The following is a 20,056-nucleotide window of genomic DNA, read 5'->3' as shown; positions in this document are numbered from 1 at the left end:
AAATTGGGAAATGCAATTAGGTCATCCCTGCCCCTCCCATGGTACCACCCTCCTGTTCTCCAGAATCTGCACAGTTCTTGAGAATCTAAAATTCTCGAGAATCTGCACAGTACTTCAATCTCAGGGAACTCTGCAGGAGGTTCCACTCAAGATAATTTTGGTGCCCACCTCTACACTTTGCTAATTAATTTATAAAAAGGAATTCCATAGCTGGAAAGAGGGGTGAATGCTTTCCTGTCCTTATTTCACATTAAAATAAAGAGGTTAATTAACCATTCCATATGGACATCTGAACCCTTGACCTTGGTGTTATAACACCATGTTCCAACCAACTGAGCTAACCAGCCAGCCCTAAAATAGGTGTTTTAAAGCAGGTTATTCTTGCCTTAAGTACAGATTCAACAGTTACAATTGAGATGAACTCTTTCAACTCAATTCTACTACTCTTGCTTTATTTCATAAGAATGAGAATATAACACACTGTGAATTCATTTGGGGGGGGGAAATGTTGATATTTTATAACATAATTTATAATTATAGAAAACATTCATCCACTGAGAATAAAGACATTGTGATGACAATATTGTCACTTACATCGTAATTTCTACACTGTTTGGTAGAATGTGGGGATGTTAACAGTCACGCTTAACTTAAGTCTGTCATCTAAGGCCTGAGCACTTTGTGTCTATTTGCTTTATCCTCGGTGCCCTCAGCGTAAAATGGGGAGGACAATGACATTGCTTGTTGTGAAGGTCGCATGACACTGGGGGTATGTACCACTTGGCCGTGTCCAACATATGGAAGGTACTCTGCAAATGTGAGCTATTTTTATGATTTTTTTTATCCAAAAGAAAAGGAATGAAAGAAGAGGGAAGGAAATGCAGCTAAATGGGAGAGATGAAGGGTTGGGGGTTGGGGGGGAGGGGAGAAAGGAAGGCAGCCTGGGTGGCCAAGGGGGGGCTGCTCTCCCCACTTCCCAGCATCTATTGCAGAGTCCGCTCTCAAACATTTTGTAAGATCCCCTATTTGAGGTAATGTTTGAACCCTTCTGAGTACAGAGGCATGGGCCTCTAAGAGAATCATTAACTTAATTTGACTATCTTGTCTGTGGATGCATTTACTCTTGTGTAAGTCAATAGCATCTTGGACTTGGGACACACTGTTTTCAGGACACTGCTGGCCAGACCCAAAATGGACCAGAAGGAAGTGGTCCTTCTCCTTCTTTTATTTCTGAAGTCGGGTAAGACTTAAAGATTTTTTTTTTTTACTTTAATCATTATTTTTTCCTAGCAATGTATGAAAAATAGATAACTATGGTTTTAGTGCAACTCACTTAATTTAACTTTTGATTCATGAGATTCCTAGTTCAAAATCTAGCATAAAGTTGAAGAAGTTTTCAAGAAATACGTTTAGTTTCCTGGTGAATACTGAACGGGCAGAGAAAGTAATGGGTGACTTTTCAAATCTAAAGTACTGATCCCACATGATGGCTGTTTTAGTTGAAAAACAGCTGATAAAAGTGTAGTTAACAATTCAGAAGATGGTTAGTCTCTCTGCCTAGTGGTCAGTTTGATTAATTTATGTCATTTTTGTTAGGGTGTCATATGCCCCTCACATCTAAGTTTAAACACTAAGATATCTCTTTGAGTAGATTCTGTTCCCTGACCAGTTGTGCAGCTGGACTCAGTGTTTTTCTTTTTGTTATGACTTAGTTGAGGCTTTCCCTAGGGACGTGCTTGCTTCTTATGCCTGCAGAACACACATGTGCTGATTCGCCAAATGGTGTATGCATATAGTAATTGAATAAATATTCTTCTAGTGCTTGGGGCAAGGCAGGCACAGTTTTATGCATGCATACGTACGTGTGTGTTTGTGTGTTCGTGTGTGTGCACACATGTGTACTTTATTAATATTAGCTTATTCAGCTGGTGGTATATGTAGGCAGTATATTCATCCCCATTTTATAGATAAAGAAATCTAGACTTACGAAAATTATATTTGTCCATTGACAAAGCTCCTGAATCCAAGAAGTGAAGAAACCATGATTTAAACCAGGGCTTTCCGTGAAGGAATCTAGGGCTCTTCTCACTGTTTCAGTTTTGTTTAAACCTTTTAAAAAATATTCCACACGGGTCCCAGTGGTTCTTTTTTTATGAAACAGCTTTATTGAGATACAATTCACATACTGTACAATTTACCCACTTGAGGCATACAATCCAATGGTTTTCAGTGTATTTGGAGTTGTGCAACTATCACCACAATACATTTGAGACTATTTTTATTCTCCTAAAAGAAACTGCATTCTCCTTAGTTGTTACCCCCAAACTGCTGCATCTGGCAACCACTAATCTACTTTCTGTCTCTCTATATTTGCCTATTCTGGACATCTTGGGTAAACGCAATCCTGCATTATGCTAGTAGTTCTTCATTTAAACAGTGTATAGATACTTGAAATTCAGTCGATAAATTACCAAATACAATTTTACAAGTTGTACCTTAGAGTCAAATACATTTGAATTTAATGGGAGACATTCAAAGAAATGAAGAAAATACAGAGCAGGAGAGGATTAAACAGATTTTTGTGGTATATGGTTTTGTGTGTGTGTATGTGTGTGTGTGTGTGTGTGTGTGTGTGTGTTTATGAATGTTCTATTTCAGCCCATGGAAACTGAGATCTGGAACATTATGCATGTATTCAATGGGCTACACCCAAAAGTTAGAACACACTTCTCTGAAACAGGATTAACATGTCCTAACCAACCTAGAGGGAAAAATTATTTCATAAGCTCTTTTTGAAAGGAAGGTATTTACCCTTACTTTCTGTGGAAATGAGTCTTATCTTTCCAGTGAAATGACTGGGGAGAGAAAAAATTGCCTTTACAACTATACTCAGTGAGAGGTGGATAAACATCTTGCCTTTAAAAGTCTCGTCTTTTACACGCACAAGTATACATGCACATAAATGAAAACACAACATTATAAATAAAATGCACTTGCCTTGGTCGCAGTATATATCTACATTTTGTCTACAATATAAAAATATTTTTCCTACCAAAAGATTTGTCTGGTGTTTCTTTGTCAACAAATAAATGGTATTAAATGCCATTGCCATATAAGTCCTGGAGGTGAATTAGAGAAAAAAAGATTTTGGAAAAATTTTTCAAAGAAAAGAGAAAAAAACAATGATTCTCTTTTGGAATGTTTCTTTGGGACATTGGCTCCTAAGGTGGATCTCAGCAGCTATATACTATATAACATAATAATGGCATAATTAAAAGTTACTTATTTAAAGGGTGATATAAATGGAAACTTTCTTTTTGAATATTAATCATAGCCTGCCCTGCTACACTTCCCAGAAACTCTTCAAGGAGTTTAACTTAACTCTTTGTAGGGTGCACTCTATGGATTTATCGTGTGTATTTAAAATCACATCCTGATCTATAGAATTTGCCAAAGCACAACTCTTCTTGGAAATGAGCGTTCAAATAAGAAGAAAACGTTGGGTAAAGACATGGATATGGGCCTAAAATATCTATTTCTCCATAATCTTTTATATGTCTATCAAGTGCTTTTTAGTATATTAAAGCTTAAAACGCACCAGCCAGCATCCTGCTCAATAATCCAACCTTCTAGTTTGGGGCAGCTTAAATTGAGGAAAGTTGAAGTTGCAGAGGTAGGAGAGGGTGGACTTTACAAGATGGCTTTGTGTTAATCTTAGAGTGCATCTCTCCCTCGCCCCCTGCTGCCTCACCTTGCAGTCAATGTATTTTTGAGTGGTCAGGAACAGCCTTTCTGAGAATGAGGATCTGACCTGTAATGATCTTTCCTCCTGGGTAATTTTCATCAGCATACAAACATGCTCCATAATGTCTCATCTTTAAGAAAAAAAAAAAAATTCTGTGACTGCATATTCCCTCTAGGAAATGCTCCTTTCATGGCCAGCTTCTGAGAGGAGTCTTCTCATGCCTTTCCCGCTGCCTAGCCTGGTCACTCTTTAACCCATCCAGCTGGCTCTGGTCCCCACCACTCCCCTCAAAGTGGTCAAGGTGGCCATGTTGCCTAATTCCATGGAAACATTTCTATCTTCATTTTATTAACCTCTTTGGCCTCTCAGCCCTGTGAAAATCAGCAACATTTTCTACCAAAAGGATGGAAGCTGGCATCTGCAGGCTTGGAATAGAGCTGCCAATGCCAGGTCAGGTATTCCGTGGAGCATCAGAACAGGGGAGGCTCTTTGCAGCCCTGCAGTGGGGGCAGAGCTGAGGCCCCCTTGGCCACTATCTGCGGGAACAAGAGGAAAAGCAAACTTCAGACAGATTCTTTGCCTCAGATTTGATCTCACAGAAAAAGCAAGGCCAGTATTTGTCCCAGGCTCTGCTTTTTCTTTTTTCTTTTTTTTTTTTTCAGTTTCCTCTGAAATGCCAGATACCTTTCATCACCATGGGAAAATTTTTTCTCTAAAATTAGTAGTGATATGTCACTGTATGCAGACCAGTATCAAAATGACCTTGTATTGTGGGTGAGATTCTAACCATCCAGTAGTTTTTGCCCAAGATGATACCATACCATAATTTAGTTCAGTTCTTATTTACTATTCTCAACATCATCAACTCACCAAAAATTTTGTATCTTGAGGTGGAACCATTCAGAGAATGCTCATGACCAGTTAAAGTGACAGTGTCACAGCTAAAGTGTAAGTTGTTAGATATCAAACAACAGCCTCCAAGTTCCACTTACCCAGGTGTGGACAAATCTGCACCAATCTTGGTAACGCAACTGCCACTCCTACGTCTTACTGTTCTATTATGACATGGCAATCAGTGGCAGACCCATAACATCTATTCTTATTTAAGGTTTCGTATCATTAATATAGCAACATAGAAATTGTTACATAGCTCTAATCTAGTTAATCTCTTCATATACTGCAATCTGTTAATGGAGCTGTTTTCCTGACATTTTTATTCACAGCCAGCATTCTGCTTCCAATAAAGCAGCAAGTTTTATTTCATTGATACAGAGCAAATAGATTAAAAAGTCGTGATACCTTAAACAATGGTGTTAATTCATGTTGTCAGTTGTTTCACTTTTATCTTCCATTTTTAGGTCGAGGGGACCCCCTGGATGACTATGTAAACACCCAGGGAGCTTCGCTGTTTAGTGTCACAAAGAAACAGCTCGGGGTGGGAAGCACAGACGAATGTGCCACCAAATGTGAGGAGGAAACAGAATTCGTTTGCAGGTATTTTCATTGTCGCTGCACCGAGTGCAGAAATCTTGCTGTTTGGGACACTATTATTTTAATGGCAAGAAATTTACTCATAGAGTTATTAACAAAAATCTGACTTAAGAGGATCGAGGGAGTTATGGGCTTGGAGTTTGGAACTCTATTTGCTCCCGGTGTCTGAAGCCAAACTAACAGCTTCTTCTTATGCTTTATTCATGCCCCCTTTAGAAAAATACCCCCAAATGAAGTTATTTATTTTTACACATGACTGAAACATTAACAGCTATTGTTCTGAGCTCTAGTTTTTTACATCACCATCAGTAAATATTTTCTGAGGCTCATGTAGATGGAATTGCCCAGATAGATCCTAAGGAGCAAAGAAGTATAGATACAAGATCCAGAGCCTGCTCTTTTGTATTATGGTGTAGTCAAAGGAACTGGATATAATGCAAAAAAGAAAAAGAAAAAAAGACAGCCAATACAAGGTATTGCTATGTGGCGTAATCAGTGCATGCTCTGTAAGGATTCAGAGGAAAGAATAAATCCTAAGGGTGGTGACAGCTAAAGAAGAATGTCAGGGAGCTGGGCTTTGAAGGTGAGAGAGAGATCCTGACAAGCACTAAGAAGGAAGGGGGGCATTGTAGGTGTGCCAGACGTGGCCCTGCACCCTCTGATTGAGACAACAAATAGGCCAAGTTGGCCAAGGCAAAGCTTCATGTAGGCTATTGGGCTGGAACAGTAGCTGTGGATGGCTTTGAACACCAGACAGAGCAACCACGGCAGGACCACGTGGAAGGGAAGGGAGGTGTGAGATGAAGTGGGGGGACTTTAAGGCAAAGGTTAAGGGGAGATCAGAGGAGTCCAGCAGTCACAGAGACGGCCCATCTCAGGGATGGGATCCAAACAATCAGAGTTGCTTCTTTCCAACAACAAAAGATATCCTGGCACTTTCAGGACAATATATGAAGAAAGAGCAAAGCAGTTGAACAGAAAGAAAGAGAAAATCTGGAGGGGGAGAAGGTACAGGTATAAGGGAACAAGAGTAACTACCATACTGAAGGATTCATTTCCAGTCTTTCATCCATGCTAAACCGAAATTAACCAAAAGGCAACAATTCTAATCTCCCAGATCCACAAGAGATCTAGTTACCTTAGAATGTCTTACTTATTAATAAATGTTGGTTTTCTTTAAATAAAGGAAACACTGACTGTATTTCCTGATTCTCTCTGCAGGTCATTCCAGTACCACAGTAAAGAGCAGCAGTGTGTGATCATGGCTGAAAACAGCAAGTCTTCTGGCATCATTCGGATGAGAGATGTCATTTTATTTGAAAAGAAAAGTGCGTATGCTTTCCTCCTCATCCTCCTCCTTCTCCTATCTTATATCTTTAATGTATGAAACCAAAGCACAAAGGAACAGTGAAACCAAATTCTGAGTTAGGACGGGATTTGGTTACTAACCAGCTCTGTCAACATGAGTGTATTACTGCATCCTTTGGTCTCATTTTTCTTGTTTGAAAAATAAAGGGATTGGATTTGCAAAAGCACTTCTACCTCGAAGACCCGAAAATAAGACATTTGAAATTTTGTTTTCTTCTTAAGGAGATGGGGAGTCTAAATGTTCTCTATGATCTTGGCTTGTAGTTCTATACATTGACCACGGTCTTTGGGCCCTAACTTCTGGACTGAAGCCTGTAAAACAGGAGTACCGAGGTGTTTTCAATCCTCAGGAACATTTGGATAGGGACAAAATCCTTATTTGTATTCTTAAGTTTTCCACTTTAAAAAAAATTATGGTCTATATTTTCCTCAGACTCTGAAATGCCGTCTTTTGCAAGTGTGCAGACATTATAGTTCCTTTACTGTAGTTTCCTATAAAATACAGATCAACAATCCCATTGTTTAGGATGAGAGATGGCCTGGATTCCAATGGAGATTGCGTGCTATCTAGATATGCAAAAGTCCCGTTAAGTATGTATGAAGATTTAAATAAATGTGTGACACTTTTAAAACTCTCTCTTATGCTCTGCTTTTGGCTAGGTAGTGGGCTCTTAACAATAATTTAGGTCTCCGAATATTCTGGATCACAGGCGTTAAAGAGGACAAGAAACATCCTTCTTGTGTTCTTGATGATGACTTGCAACATTGTTTCTAATCTCACTGCAAAAACTCTAAATACAATTTTAAAAGTATTTCTGTGTGTTAGGGCGATGTCTATACATTGATTCATCTTGTTAGGTTTGATTAGCTGTTCTCCTGCTGTACTTCCCTCCTTATCACTCTTTATTTCTAATTCTTGAGATTACAGTGCAGATTAAATCTAAACCTAAATCTAATCTGCTGGTTATTATTTCTTACAAATAGTGGGCAAAGGATGAGATAAACAGGATTACTTACTGTAAACCAGATTTAAAAAAAAAAAGCCTGGTGGGAGGTGGGAGTCTCTCTACAGGCCACGAACATTTAAATATGTCATTTGTAAATTATTAACCGGAAGGAACATGGGGGTGACTTTTGGGCTTAGTTTGAAGTCTGAAGTTTGAAGGCTTAGTTTGCTTGTTTTCAAGGTGATGAGAAGGAGCCAAAGGTTATATAAACTCTGGCGGGTACATACAAACAAAAGACAGGTGAAAAGTCAAAATCAGTCATTTTTGGTCCTTGTTTCTGTTGTGTGGTATATTGACCCATGTATCAGTCTGTTTCTGTTGCTTATAACAGAATACCTGAAACTGGATAATTAATAAAGAATTGAAATTTATTTCTTGCAGTTTTGGAGGCTGGGAAGTCCACAGGCCAGGGAACACCTCTAGTGAGGGTCTTCTTGTGGGTGAGGACTCTCTACAGTGATGCAGGGTGTCAGGTCGTGAATGGCTTGCGCAGGAGAGCTCATCTTCTCACTCTCCTTATAAAGCCCTCAGAAGCAGGCCCACGAGGGCACAGTCCTCATGATTCAATCACCTCTCAAAGACCCCACCCTTCAAATACCATGATTGGGTTTCTCACCCTCTTAACACTATTTCAAGGGGTTTAAGTTTCCAGTACATGAACTTTTGGGGGGACATTTGACCCATAGCAACTCACTGCTAATTTATCTGCCAGGGTTTTGCTAGTTTCATTTACATCTGCCACTTGTGACCATCTCCCTGCTACCACCCAGGTCCAAGCCACCATCATCTCTGGTAGGGACCACTATAGCTGCTGGTCCCCCTGCTTGTAGCTGCATAAGTGATCTCTTAGAAATGTGCCTTCCCTGCTTAAAATCCTTCTTGGTGTACTTAGAATAAAACCCAAATCCTTCCCAGATGCTTTGCATTATTTAAGTCCACCCTGGGCCACTGGTTGGCTTGCAAACCTTTTCTACACTGGGCTCATTTCTGTTTCTTTGACATGCTAAGTGCATAGCCCTTCTGCTTGGGGCCCTTTTCACCTTTCTTCTTGCTATTCCAGCTTCCTCTCATCTCCTAGGACTCAGCTCAAGTATCACCTCCTTTACAAGTTTTCCCTGACCCCTAGGTCTCCCTTTCACAAAGTACCTTGAGTATACATGCTTAGTGAGTGTCATACATCTGCTGTAATATAGTCCAGTGAAGATATATCGCAACCATTATACATGTGTTGGGTTAAAAGCGTTCATTTGCTACAGGTATGTTAGAAGCACTTTCCCCAGGTGATTGATCAATACATTTAAAAATTTGGCTAAAGTGGGGAATCTTAAAAGATGCTATAAAGACTGAGGTACTTCATAAACTTTGTGGACAAATAGAGTTGAAAGATAATACAAATCTTTCCATGAGCCTTTTGAAGACCCCTCATATAAAAGACGATGTTTTAGTAGCGGGAAAATGGTGTCTGCTGCTCAAGTTCTTTCTCTGCCTGTGACTACTCGGTGCAGACCTTCTTTACGAGGTTTCTTGTTGTGAAAGACTGACCACTGTGTGGACTTCCTTTCAGTGTATCTTTTGGAGTGCAGGACCGGGAACGGAAAGAACTACAGAGGGACAACGTCCAAAACGAAAACTGGTGTTGTCTGTCAAAAATGGAGTGCCAGTTACCCCCACAGGCCTAAGTAAGACTTTCTCTTTCACCTTTGTGCTCACCTGCTGGATTTAGAATAATTCTGTTACCTCTAAATCAAGCCAGAATATGTGGATGAGCAGATACAAAGAGAACCATTTTGATGCTGATGTAGAATAGTTCGATTCTTTATAGCACAAAACGGTTGCTCTCTGTTTACTGTTTGTATAGAGTTTTCTGGAAGACCTCAAACATAGAAAGATGCCTAGTAAAAAAGAACAACAAAACCATGAGTTCTAGGCTGAGACTGAGAAAAGACCAGAGATGACTGTGTTTAGGAATGAATGAGTCTTGATCCAACATATCAAGTTATCAACCAGCTGGTCTTCTCCACATTGTGGAGTCAAAGAGTAAATCAAACACAAATCTCTCAACTTGCCTATTATTTATTTTAGTGTTATTCTGTTTGAACTTTCCTCGGCTTGGCCTTAGGTGGCATTAAGTTCTCAGTAATGATGCTTATCAAATAGGAATGTAGTGTCTGTTACCCTGGCCCCATCCCAAATTGCCTTAATTACATCTCTATGAGATGAATAGATCTAATACTTATCAGTAGGTAGGGTGAAATGACTCAACCAAATGTGAAATCATCCAATGTCAGGGGCTCAGGAGATCATCGAGGCTTATTTTTCTGAGGAAACTGAGGTCCTGAGAGGGTGGGGATTACCCTGTTTTGGAGAACTAGAAATTACAACCTGCCTGTTTAGACTCTAAATCATGTGCTTTTTATCTAAGTTATCTCTACACATCAACTTGTCCCTAGATCTGAAAATGAGCTCAGTTCCCTCCTCCACCCCCGTTAGTCCAGGCTGCATTTCAGAGAACACTCCGCCTTTGGAATCAGACAGATGTGTGTTAAATTCTCGATCTTATTAGTTCAAGCTTAGGCAAGTTTTGCTCTACGTTGCCACATTCAGTTTTCTCATCTGTAAAGTAGGGACAGTAACACCTGCCTGTTAGGGTTTTTCTTTTTTTGTTATTATTAAGACTAAATGAGAGAATGTGTAGAAAAATATTTTAGTGTAATGCCCAGTGCATATTTCACTCGGACAAAATGGTAAGAACTATTATTTTTATGGAGAAAAGGGCAACTGAGAAAAGCAGATGTTTAGAACAAATTAAGAATTTGGCAGGATTTTGAGGCCTTTATATTTCTATTGACGATGCAGTAAAAATACTTTGGTTCTTCTAAGATTTGGCCAACAATAGAGTAATAATGGTAATATCAGCTACTGTACCTGAAACAGCCCACCAATGGGGAATTTGAAAATCTGGCAATATACATGCTACAGCACGTTGCTGAAATGCATTTGAATGACGGAAACTTAAACTTCAGCTGGGAAATAGAGAGCATCTCTCTGACTTGCTGATAGCATGCTGATTTCTAGAACATAGTCAACGTGCTGCTTTTCCACCCTGCACAGCTATTCACCTACCACGCACCCCTCAGAGGGACTGGAGGAGAACTACTGCAGGAACCCGGACAATGACGAACAGGGGCCCTGGTGTTACACGACGGATCCGGACAAGAGATTTGACTACTGCGACATTCCTGAATGTGAAGGTCAGAAGCAGCTCTAGAAAATGTTCGCATTTCTGCCCTTCACCTGTAATTTGCTGTAGAGCCATTTCATTTCCCACAGGGATGTTATTAATAATCAACAGTGCCGTGCATGACGAAATTGAGTGATGTGTCCACCTCTTGGAAAGGAGCAAAAATTTGCAAAGACTCCCAGTATGGACCTGAATAATTTTTATTAAAATATTACTTCAAAGTGTACAAATATAAAATTAAATCTAAACTCTAGATACAAACATATTATGCTTAAAACTCTTACAGAGTACAAAACCCCAAACAGATTTTCAATAGTTAAAACAAAACCACGAAAGCAATAAAATTGCAATATTAATTTAATGTGATCGATTTTGTCGTTTAGTTGAAGATAAGCAACGAACCAGTTTTTAAATCAGCAACCCGTTATTTTAATGGACTAACCAATTTAATAGTGCACCTCAAAGGTCAATACTCAGAAATAAATACATCTTACAGAAAAATATTTCTTCATTTTGTATTTTCAGCTACACTTATTTGTGCAAGAGGGAAATAGATAAAGGTGGGATTTATGCAACAATGTACCCTGTGACAATCCACTTCTGTCCTCACCTGTCTCCATTTGAGCCGTGGGGATCCTTTACAAGTACACTATGTTACAGGTCATTCAGCCCTTAAGGGCGACGAATGCATCATTTTTGTATCAAGTCTGCCTTTGTTTTTTTTATTACCCCATAAAGATTAAAGTCATGTATTACTATGACTCACCACAGTACTTCAACAATTCTGAGTCAAAGGTTCAGTTTTTAAGTAATTCAAGATAACAAAAAACAGCCATTCATGCTTCTCAACAATGTAAAAAGAGAAGCACCAGCAATTTAGGTGAATTTTGTTCTCCAGTGAGGTCATGAACACAAACGAAAACTCCAGCACTAAAACTCTAGAATGGTGCCACCTTATTTGGCAGTCACCTGACTGATCAGAATGATTTCATAGAAAATTTAAAAGGTCGTTATTGAGACGAAGATGTCAAATATTTAAAAATCCTAATGGAGAACTTACAGACTTCTGAGAATACGTTCTTCCCCCGCCTGTCCCCCACCCCCCACCAGCCTATGCATCCTGGTTTGAGGATATGGCAAAATGGAAATTCTGAGTTTGGTCATGACTACAATAGTTGAAGGGATATTGACCAAAATGTGCTAATTTTACCATTTGAAAAAAAGAATGACATCTTGGGTTGTATTAAAAATTTCTGAACATTTATTGCCAATTTTATTGCCAAGTGATTGTTGGGAATTACATATGAATAAGTGGCAGTGGTATTTGGGACATTTCTGGTAGGATTCTCATTTTGCTCTCTGTGTTGCTTCATCTGTGTCAGTTTCTTTCTTCCTCTCCTTCCTTCTTCCCCACTCTGCCCAGATGAATGCATGCATTGCAGTGGAGAAACTTACGAGGGCAAAATTTCCAGGACCATGTCTGGACTTGAATGCCAGGCCTGGGACTCTCAGAGCCCACACGCTCATGGATACATTCCTTCCAAGTAAGTCTCTCTGGGGAAAACGTTCAGTGTTGAAGACTCTGCAGCTCCATCAGACATGTACCATTTAGATATTTTAGCATTCCTCCAGAAGTGAACACTGATGTTTTTGAATTTCAAAGCTGTCATCCTCTCACTAGACTGCAAGTGAAGAATACATTTTTGCTACTCAAAATGCACTCTGTGGACCGGTGGCAGGGATATCACTTGACAGTTTGTTAGAAATGCAGAATCTCAAACTCTGATTCTGAATTTGCATTATAATCCCAACCTTAGCTGATGGCACACAAATTAAAATGTGAGAAATGCAGATATATCTTGCTTGTGTATTTTCCAAATATCTCCCTCTTCTCTTTACACCTTTCTTTTTGTTTCCATCTATACCAATGAGATTGAGAGCTTCCCAACCTATGATCTATATGAGCAAACCTCAGGGATTTTGTAAATCCCCCAATGTTTTACGTGTTACTTATATGGGTACATTTTTCTGGGAAAAGAATTCATAACTTCCACCAAATTCTCAAAGGGGACCATAAACTTAAAATAGAAATTAGTGTTCCTGCTCTAGAAAGTAACAATGATTCTTAGAGTAAGGTTTTATGAGGATTCTATGTCTCACTGGAAAACCTCTCCCACTCTGTAGCTGGTCTGGACTTTTTCTTCATTCTGTGATGACTGTGGGACCATAAAAGGGCTTGCAAGAACTATAGAAATGAGGCTAAGACACAGCTTCACTGTGAAAAACAACTGCACTGGTTTTGGCACCTCCCATTCCGAACAGTTAGCTTAAGACACAACTTTTGCCATTTTCCCTCAAAGGAGAAATACAGTAAAGGCCTCAAGACCCCAAACTAGGTAAATGCACTTCCAGGAAACCAGAGAGAAAAGTGCTTAACCCACGGCTGGCTGCTCCTTATGTCCTGGCTGAGCACTTACTGTCTCAAAGAGGGGGTGAAATAAGCCCAGAGGCCACCAGGCATGGCTCATCTACCAGCAAAGCCACTGGGTCCCCGCTGAGGACCATGCTGTACAGTGAGGTGCTCACAGGAGCACAGCTGCTGCTTCTCAGTTTCTTGAAGCTTCAAGGCTAGTAGGACCAGAGACTAGTCGACCAGAAGGACCAGTCCTTTTAGATAGGACGGCGCCAATTTCTTCCTGTATTATGTACTAGATGACTGCCTTTAGGCAGTGAGCACTTTGTATTTTTAAAATTGCTATAGGGCTGGCTGGTTAACTCAGTTGGTTAAAGCACTGCCTTACAACCCCAAGGTCAAGGTTTCAGATCCCTGTACCAGCCAGCTGCCAAAAAAGAAAAGGAAAGAAAAGAAAAAGAAAATTGCTGTTATTTGCAGTGGAATAACTGGAGTTTGCCTACATCAAATTTCCAGATGGCCAAAGTGATAAGGTCACTAATCCTGTCCAGTGATTTTTACACATGCAAACCTTTAGAAAAAGAGTCTTTGCAATACTGCACTAACCTTTCTTTCTAGATTGCCATTTTTTATTACCTCCTTGGGTGCCTAGCACACAGCAGGTGCTCAATGTTTGCTCACTTGAAAAGATGCTCATCTGTAAACGTACACGTTCAATGCTATGGAAATCCTTCTTGCCCATTCAGATTTCCAAACAAGAACTTGAAGATGAATTACTGTCGTAACCCTGATGGGGAGCCCCGACCATGGTGTTTCACCAAGGATCTCAGCAAACGCTGGGAGTTCTGTAACATTCCCCGCTGCAGTAAGTATGGCTCATGCTCATCACTGCCAGATCCTGACCTGCTCTGCTCTTGGAATCAAGAAGAAAATATAAATCAGTGCCTAAGTGCAACCCAAAAAGTGGCCTATAAGTCCTGTGGGAAGTTATTGCTCTTTGAAAATGATTTATTGGTTACTGTAGGTAATTGATTAGAGCATCCATTTATCATGTGTTTTTGGTTTTTTTCCCAATCAGACTTCTGCTTCTTATGATTGCACTTAACTGTAGGTTCTTGGGTGTTATCTCTGGTATTCCACTTTACTCTGTACTAAAGGGACATTAGACCCATGCTCTGTGGTCCATGGATTTCATTATCAACTAGCGTTCTTTTTAACTGTTGTTTTGTATATAAGGAGTGTCTGAGGATGTCCAGTTTTTCAATGTGTCCAACTTGGGGAGCAGTTGGGGAAGAGAGCCCAGGAGGACAGGATGAAATGGCAGACCTGGGAGAAGTGATGTGAAAGAAACAATTACAAAGTATTTTCCTTCTTTGAGAATTTGAAACAAGGGACTAAAAGTTTAGACAAAGACAGTCATTAAAAGTTCAAAAGGATGCAATGGGGACTGGCTTCCCCTCCTGGGCTCTGACAGTCGTCCTTTGGGAAGCCAAATTCCTTAGGGATTCTCCCTTTTTATGAGCATCAGTTTCCCATTTTGTCTTCTTTCTTTTTCTTTTTGAGAATGTCTGATTTCTGGATGCACACACTTTTTCTTGGAGATATTTTTTGCCTTCTTTCCATGGACTCTTTTCTCTGTTTAGCTTTGTGGAATATTCGGTGTCATTCAGTTGTAATTCATTGAATTGTAACTCAGCGAATAATTTATTCTTCACAAAGGAGCTTGGATCATTGGCATACATAAGCATTTGGGAGGGGGGTGATACATGTTAATGCTTACCACCTACGATGAAGGGAGCAGAGAAGACTAATGAAGTGTTGACTTCAAAAGTCTATCCCTGGAGGAGTTCCCCAATGAATGGTTTCATAGACATAGATTCTGCCAAACTGATTTCTTTTGACAATGCTAAACAGTTTTCAAACACCAAATTCCAAGCTAGGCTGAGCAGCAGAGAAGACAGGTCGAAGCACCCTGCATTCGTCTTTCCGTAACATCTATCTGTGCATTCTTCATTTAAAAACAATATCCAGGTTGGTTTGAGGTACCAAATTACCAGCTGGAAGAACAAAGGCAGAGGTAAAAAAAAAAAAAATCAATAATCATAATTTATTTTCTCCATTCAAGCAACACCACCACCATCTTCTGGTCCAACACACCAGTGCCTGAAGGGAAGAGGTGAAAGCTACCGAGGGAAGGTGGCCGTCACCGTATCTGGGCATACCTGTCAGCGCTGGAGTGAACAGACCCCACACAAGCACAACAGGACACCGGAAAATTTTCCCTGCAAGTGAGTCCCCTCCAGTCTCCTTCCCTCTCTGCTGCTATGGAATGTGAAATCCCACTGACTTTGCCTTAGTTTTAGTTACCATAGGGAACCCAGGATTAAAGTCCATATTCTGATCAAGTCATATGCAAGGGAAGTAAAATTCAGGACTGTTTTTCTTACAACAGTTATTCTCAAGGTGTGTTTCTCCGGACCAGCAGCATTAGCATCACCAGAAATTTATTAAAAATGCAAATTCTTGGGCCCTGCTCCAAACCTACTAAATCAGAAACTCTGGTGTGGGTCCCCATAGTATGTTTTAACAAGCCCTTCATTCAATGCACACAAGGTTTGAGAACCACTACTCTGTAACACTGTCACCTGTTATTCAATGTGTATAATTCTAGATATTAGCTAGATATGTTTCCAATATCACTGTTAACAAGGATGTGCGCACCTTGTGTATTTGGTCTTTTTGGAAAGCCAAACTCACGGTTCCTTTTTTTTTTTCAGAGGTTTGGATGAAAACTACTGTCGTAACCCTGATGGAGAAACAGCTCCATGGTGCTATACGACCAACAGTGATGTGAGGTGGGAATACTGCAAGGTACCATCCTGTGGGACCTCTCTAGTGTCCACGGATCATCTGTACACCACAGGTAAGAAAGGGCCATGAGAGCCTTCCGAGGGCCCAGACGTCCCCCTTAATTTTATACTTCAGTCATTGTGTAGTGTAATTCTGTTGTGGTCAGGGAACATGCTCTGTAAGATTTCAATGATTTTATGTTTGTTGAGGTTTGTTTAATGGTTCAGAATATAGTCATCTTGGTGAACATTTCATGTGCTCTTGAAAAGAATATGACCTCTGCTTTTATTGGGTAGAGTGTTCTCTAAGGTCAACTGGGATAAATTGGTTGTTAGTGGTGTTCTTCTGTATCCTTACTAATGTTCTGTCTCCTTTTCCACTGATTACTGAGGGATAAATGGTGAAACGTTCAATTTTAACTGTAGATTAGTCTATTTCTCCTTTTGTTTTTAACTGTTTGCTTTATATATTTTGAAGCTCTGTTGTTAGGCACATACACATTTAGGATTGTTAAGTCTTCTTGATGAAATTATCCCTTTATTATTATGTAATGTCTCTTCTTATCTCTGGGAATATTCCTTGTTCTGAAGTCTATTTTTGCTGATATGAATATAAGCTTTGCAGCCCTATTTTAACTAGTATTTGTATGATATATCTTTTTCTCAGCTTTTTTATTGAGATGTTTAAACAATTGGCATTCATGTAATTGTTAATATGGTTACATTTAAATCTACCATAAAGTTGGTTACCTCTCTTTGTCATATTTGAACTTTACTCTTTTTTCATCTTTCTCTGTTTTAATTTGAATTAAGTATATTTATGATGTTCTTTTATCTCCAATATTTACCTGTTAGCTAAACCAATTTATAATGGTTTTAGTATTTTCCCTGAAAACTATGATATGCATCTTTAATTTATCGCATTCCACTTTCAAATAATAATATTCTAGTTGATGTATACTATAAAAGCCTTACATTATACTTTTATTTCTTCCCTCCCAAGATGTCGGACTGTTGTTCTCTCTAATAGAAGCTTACTTCTTTTATGTTATAAATTTCTTCTGTCTTGAATAGTTTCTCACTAGAAACTTATCTTTATTTCCATGTATTCAATATTTATCTTTTCTCTGGCTGCCTTTAAGACCTTCTCTCATCTTTATTTTTCAGAAGTTCGACTATGGTGTGTCTAGATGTATCTGTTTTATTTTATTTTATTTATTCTTGGGATTTTCTGAGCTTAGATTTGTGGATTGTTGATTTTCATCATCTTTGCAAAATTCTCAGCCATTACTTATTCAAATATTTCTTTTTTTTCCTTCTCTCGCTTTCTATTCTCCATTTTGGGCTCCAAGTACCCAAATGTTAGACCATTTCATATTGTCTTGTAACTCTTGCATGCTTACTCCGCTTTTTTCCCACTCACTTTTTTTTTTCCCTCTTGTGTGTCAGCTTGGATAATTTCTATTAACCTATTTTCAAGTTCACTGATTATTTCCTCAATGTGTCCAGCCTGTTAAACAGCCCATTAGAGGAATTCATCATCTCTGATATAGTGGTTTTTGTTTCTACCATTTCCATTTTACTCTTTTATAGTTTCCGTCTCTTTGCTGAAACTCTCCATCTATCCATGCATATTGTCCACCTTTACCGCAAGATCTTTCAACAAATTAATCATGGTTACATTACAGTCCTAATGTGATAGTTTCCAGATGAAGCCATCTCTGAGTCTAACTCTGTTGATTGCCTTATTACTCAAAAGTGGCCTTTTTTTCCTTAGCTTGTTTTAGTGTGTCTTGTACTTTTTTTATCATATGCTGAACATTATGAATAGAAGAACAGTAAAGACTGCAGTAAAGATTATTCATATTTTGAAACGAGCATCCCTCTTCTTTCATCAGTACATCATGTGGGTAATTGAGTCTACCTAGTCAGCAGTTGAACTGAATTGGGCTTTGTTACTGCTATCTTTACCTTCGGTGCATCACAGGCTTTACATTCCTCCAGTGATGCACTGCCATGACCAAAGAGTGCCAAAGAGTTTTCTCAGTGTTTCTAACCCATTCTCAGCTTTCAGCAGTCACTGCATGCCTGTGCCACAGAGGGGATCTTTTTATACACTTCATCTGACCCTAGTGACCAGCTGCTGTTTCTTGTTACATAATATTAGGTTTTTGGTGCAAGTAGGCAAATGTTCTATTGCCCTGGTCTGCCCTCAGTCTTAGGCAGGCTCTGCAACCTAGGCTTTGAAGGTAGTGATTTCTCAGCAGTCTTAACCCTCCTTCCCATGGAACTTGTATCTGTGATAGGTCTTGAGTGGAAGAGTAGTAGACTTTTTCTTTATGTCAGTTCAGGATCCTGGACACAAGAAGATTTCCTGTTCTTCCTCCAGGGGAATAATATTTTTGCCATTACCACTCCTGAGAAGCCATGGACCTTTGCCTACAGTCCTAGATACAGAACCACTTCCTGCCTTGATCCCCAGAAACTTGAGGCTTTGGCTTTGCATGAGCAAATGGTTTGGAGAAATGTGCAAGGGTTTCATTTCTGTCCCACACTGACAGCCAGTCACCATCTACAGCCTACACCACTGAATGCATCTCCTTCTGGTTGGTCTCCTGCCCGGTTATTCACCCGTGATCACCCAGTAGAGATTCATAAAAAAGAGCTTGCCCATGAGTGCAATTTCCAATTATAAGCATTCTGACCTGTTTATTTTTTCCCTGAGTTTTAAGTTGAATATTTCTAAGAAATGTTAGATCATTAAGGTTCTATGAATCTATTGGGGTTTTTTTTGTTTTTTTAATTTTCCCAAGTCTATCTGCCTGTCAACATGGAAAAAAGAGCAGTGGTAATTCCCAGAGACTACTGTACCGTTTGTGTCGAAAAATTACTTTACATATTTCTCAGTTCCGGTCATTGGTCAGCTTTATTTCTTCTATTTTAATTTCAGCACCACCTGAGCAAACCCCTGTGGTCCAGGAGTGCTACCAGGGTGACGGACAGAGTTATCGAGGCACATCATCCACCACTATCACAGGAAAGAAATGTCAGTCTTGGTCGTCAATGACACCACACCGACATGGGAAGACACCGGAAAACTACCCAAATGCGTATGTCTTTGATTCTAATGATAAGAGGAGCAACAACCAACTTAAATTTCTGTTAGTGGAGCCGTGATTGAAGCTAACTTCTTAGGACTTCTTTGCTTTTGAGCAAAGGGTCTGAGGGAAGAGGAGTTATAGGCTGATTGTCTTCCTGAGTACTTGTGAGGAAGCAGCGGGTATATCGAGGTGGTGAGGTCACACTAGTGGAAAGTTCAGGAGAACAAATGACCAAAAGCTTAGAAAGAGTACCGTTCCACAACACACAGTAAAGGTCAATGTGCTCTCTGTCATTCCAACCTCTAATCCCTGAAATGAAGCTTGTATTTGCCATTTATGTCTTGGATTTAAAAAGTTGTGCAATATATAATATATTTATAAATACATAAATTATATTTATGTAATATATTCATAAATATATAAAATATAAATGTAAACATTTATATTACATAAATACATATTTATATTTTATATTTTATATTACATATATATAAAATTTGACCTGCACAGACACACTGGGTCCTGAGCTATAGTGGTCTGAAGGGTTATGGGTTTCCAGAACATAAAGAGCAAATGCAGGAAAGCAGACGAAAGTAAGCAAGTGTATAAATGCTGAAAGGTAAAGTGGATAAGTAGATGGACAAAAGACTGGGTCTGGCCAGACCAGCCTTTCTGCCAAAAGTGACTGTAACATACATGGAAAATCTTTTCTCATGATGTACAATAGGCAGCACAGGACTGAGACCTTTTAGAAAGAAAAACAAATGAGATCCACCCAGTAATTACTCTGGTTTTCTTCCTGGAGACACTTCCTGGACTGAAGTGCAAGGACATAGAGCCA

General features: G+C 39.4%; 1 protein-coding gene across 1 annotated transcript in view; it reads left to right on the top strand.

Annotated features, from left to right (window-relative positions):
* The first annotated feature begins 1,191 nt into the window (after positions 1-1,191).
* PLG (plasminogen) overlaps positions 1,192-20,056 on the top strand; it is a 45,976-nt gene continuing 27,111 nt past the window's right edge. Inside the window, exons 1-10 of the mRNA XM_063097873.1 lie at positions 1,192-1,240; positions 5,104-5,239; positions 6,458-6,564; positions 9,176-9,290; positions 10,723-10,862; positions 12,276-12,396; positions 14,012-14,130; positions 15,391-15,553; positions 16,043-16,188; positions 19,065-19,224. Coding sequence (XP_062953943.1) covers positions 1,192-1,240; positions 5,104-5,239; positions 6,458-6,564; positions 9,176-9,290; positions 10,723-10,862; positions 12,276-12,396; positions 14,012-14,130; positions 15,391-15,553; positions 16,043-16,188; positions 19,065-19,224 — 1,256 coding nt within the window. The remainder of the gene's footprint in view (positions 1,241-5,103; positions 5,240-6,457; positions 6,565-9,175; positions 9,291-10,722; positions 10,863-12,275; positions 12,397-14,011; positions 14,131-15,390; positions 15,554-16,042; positions 16,189-19,064; positions 19,225-20,056) is intronic.

This window comes from Cynocephalus volans, chromosome 5 (assembly GCF_027409185.1).
Source record: "Cynocephalus volans isolate mCynVol1 chromosome 5, mCynVol1.pri, whole genome shotgun sequence".
Classification (NCBI taxonomy): Eukaryota; Metazoa; Chordata; class Mammalia; order Dermoptera; family Cynocephalidae; genus Cynocephalus; species Cynocephalus volans.
This window is presented reverse-complemented; position numbering and strand designations above follow the sequence as displayed.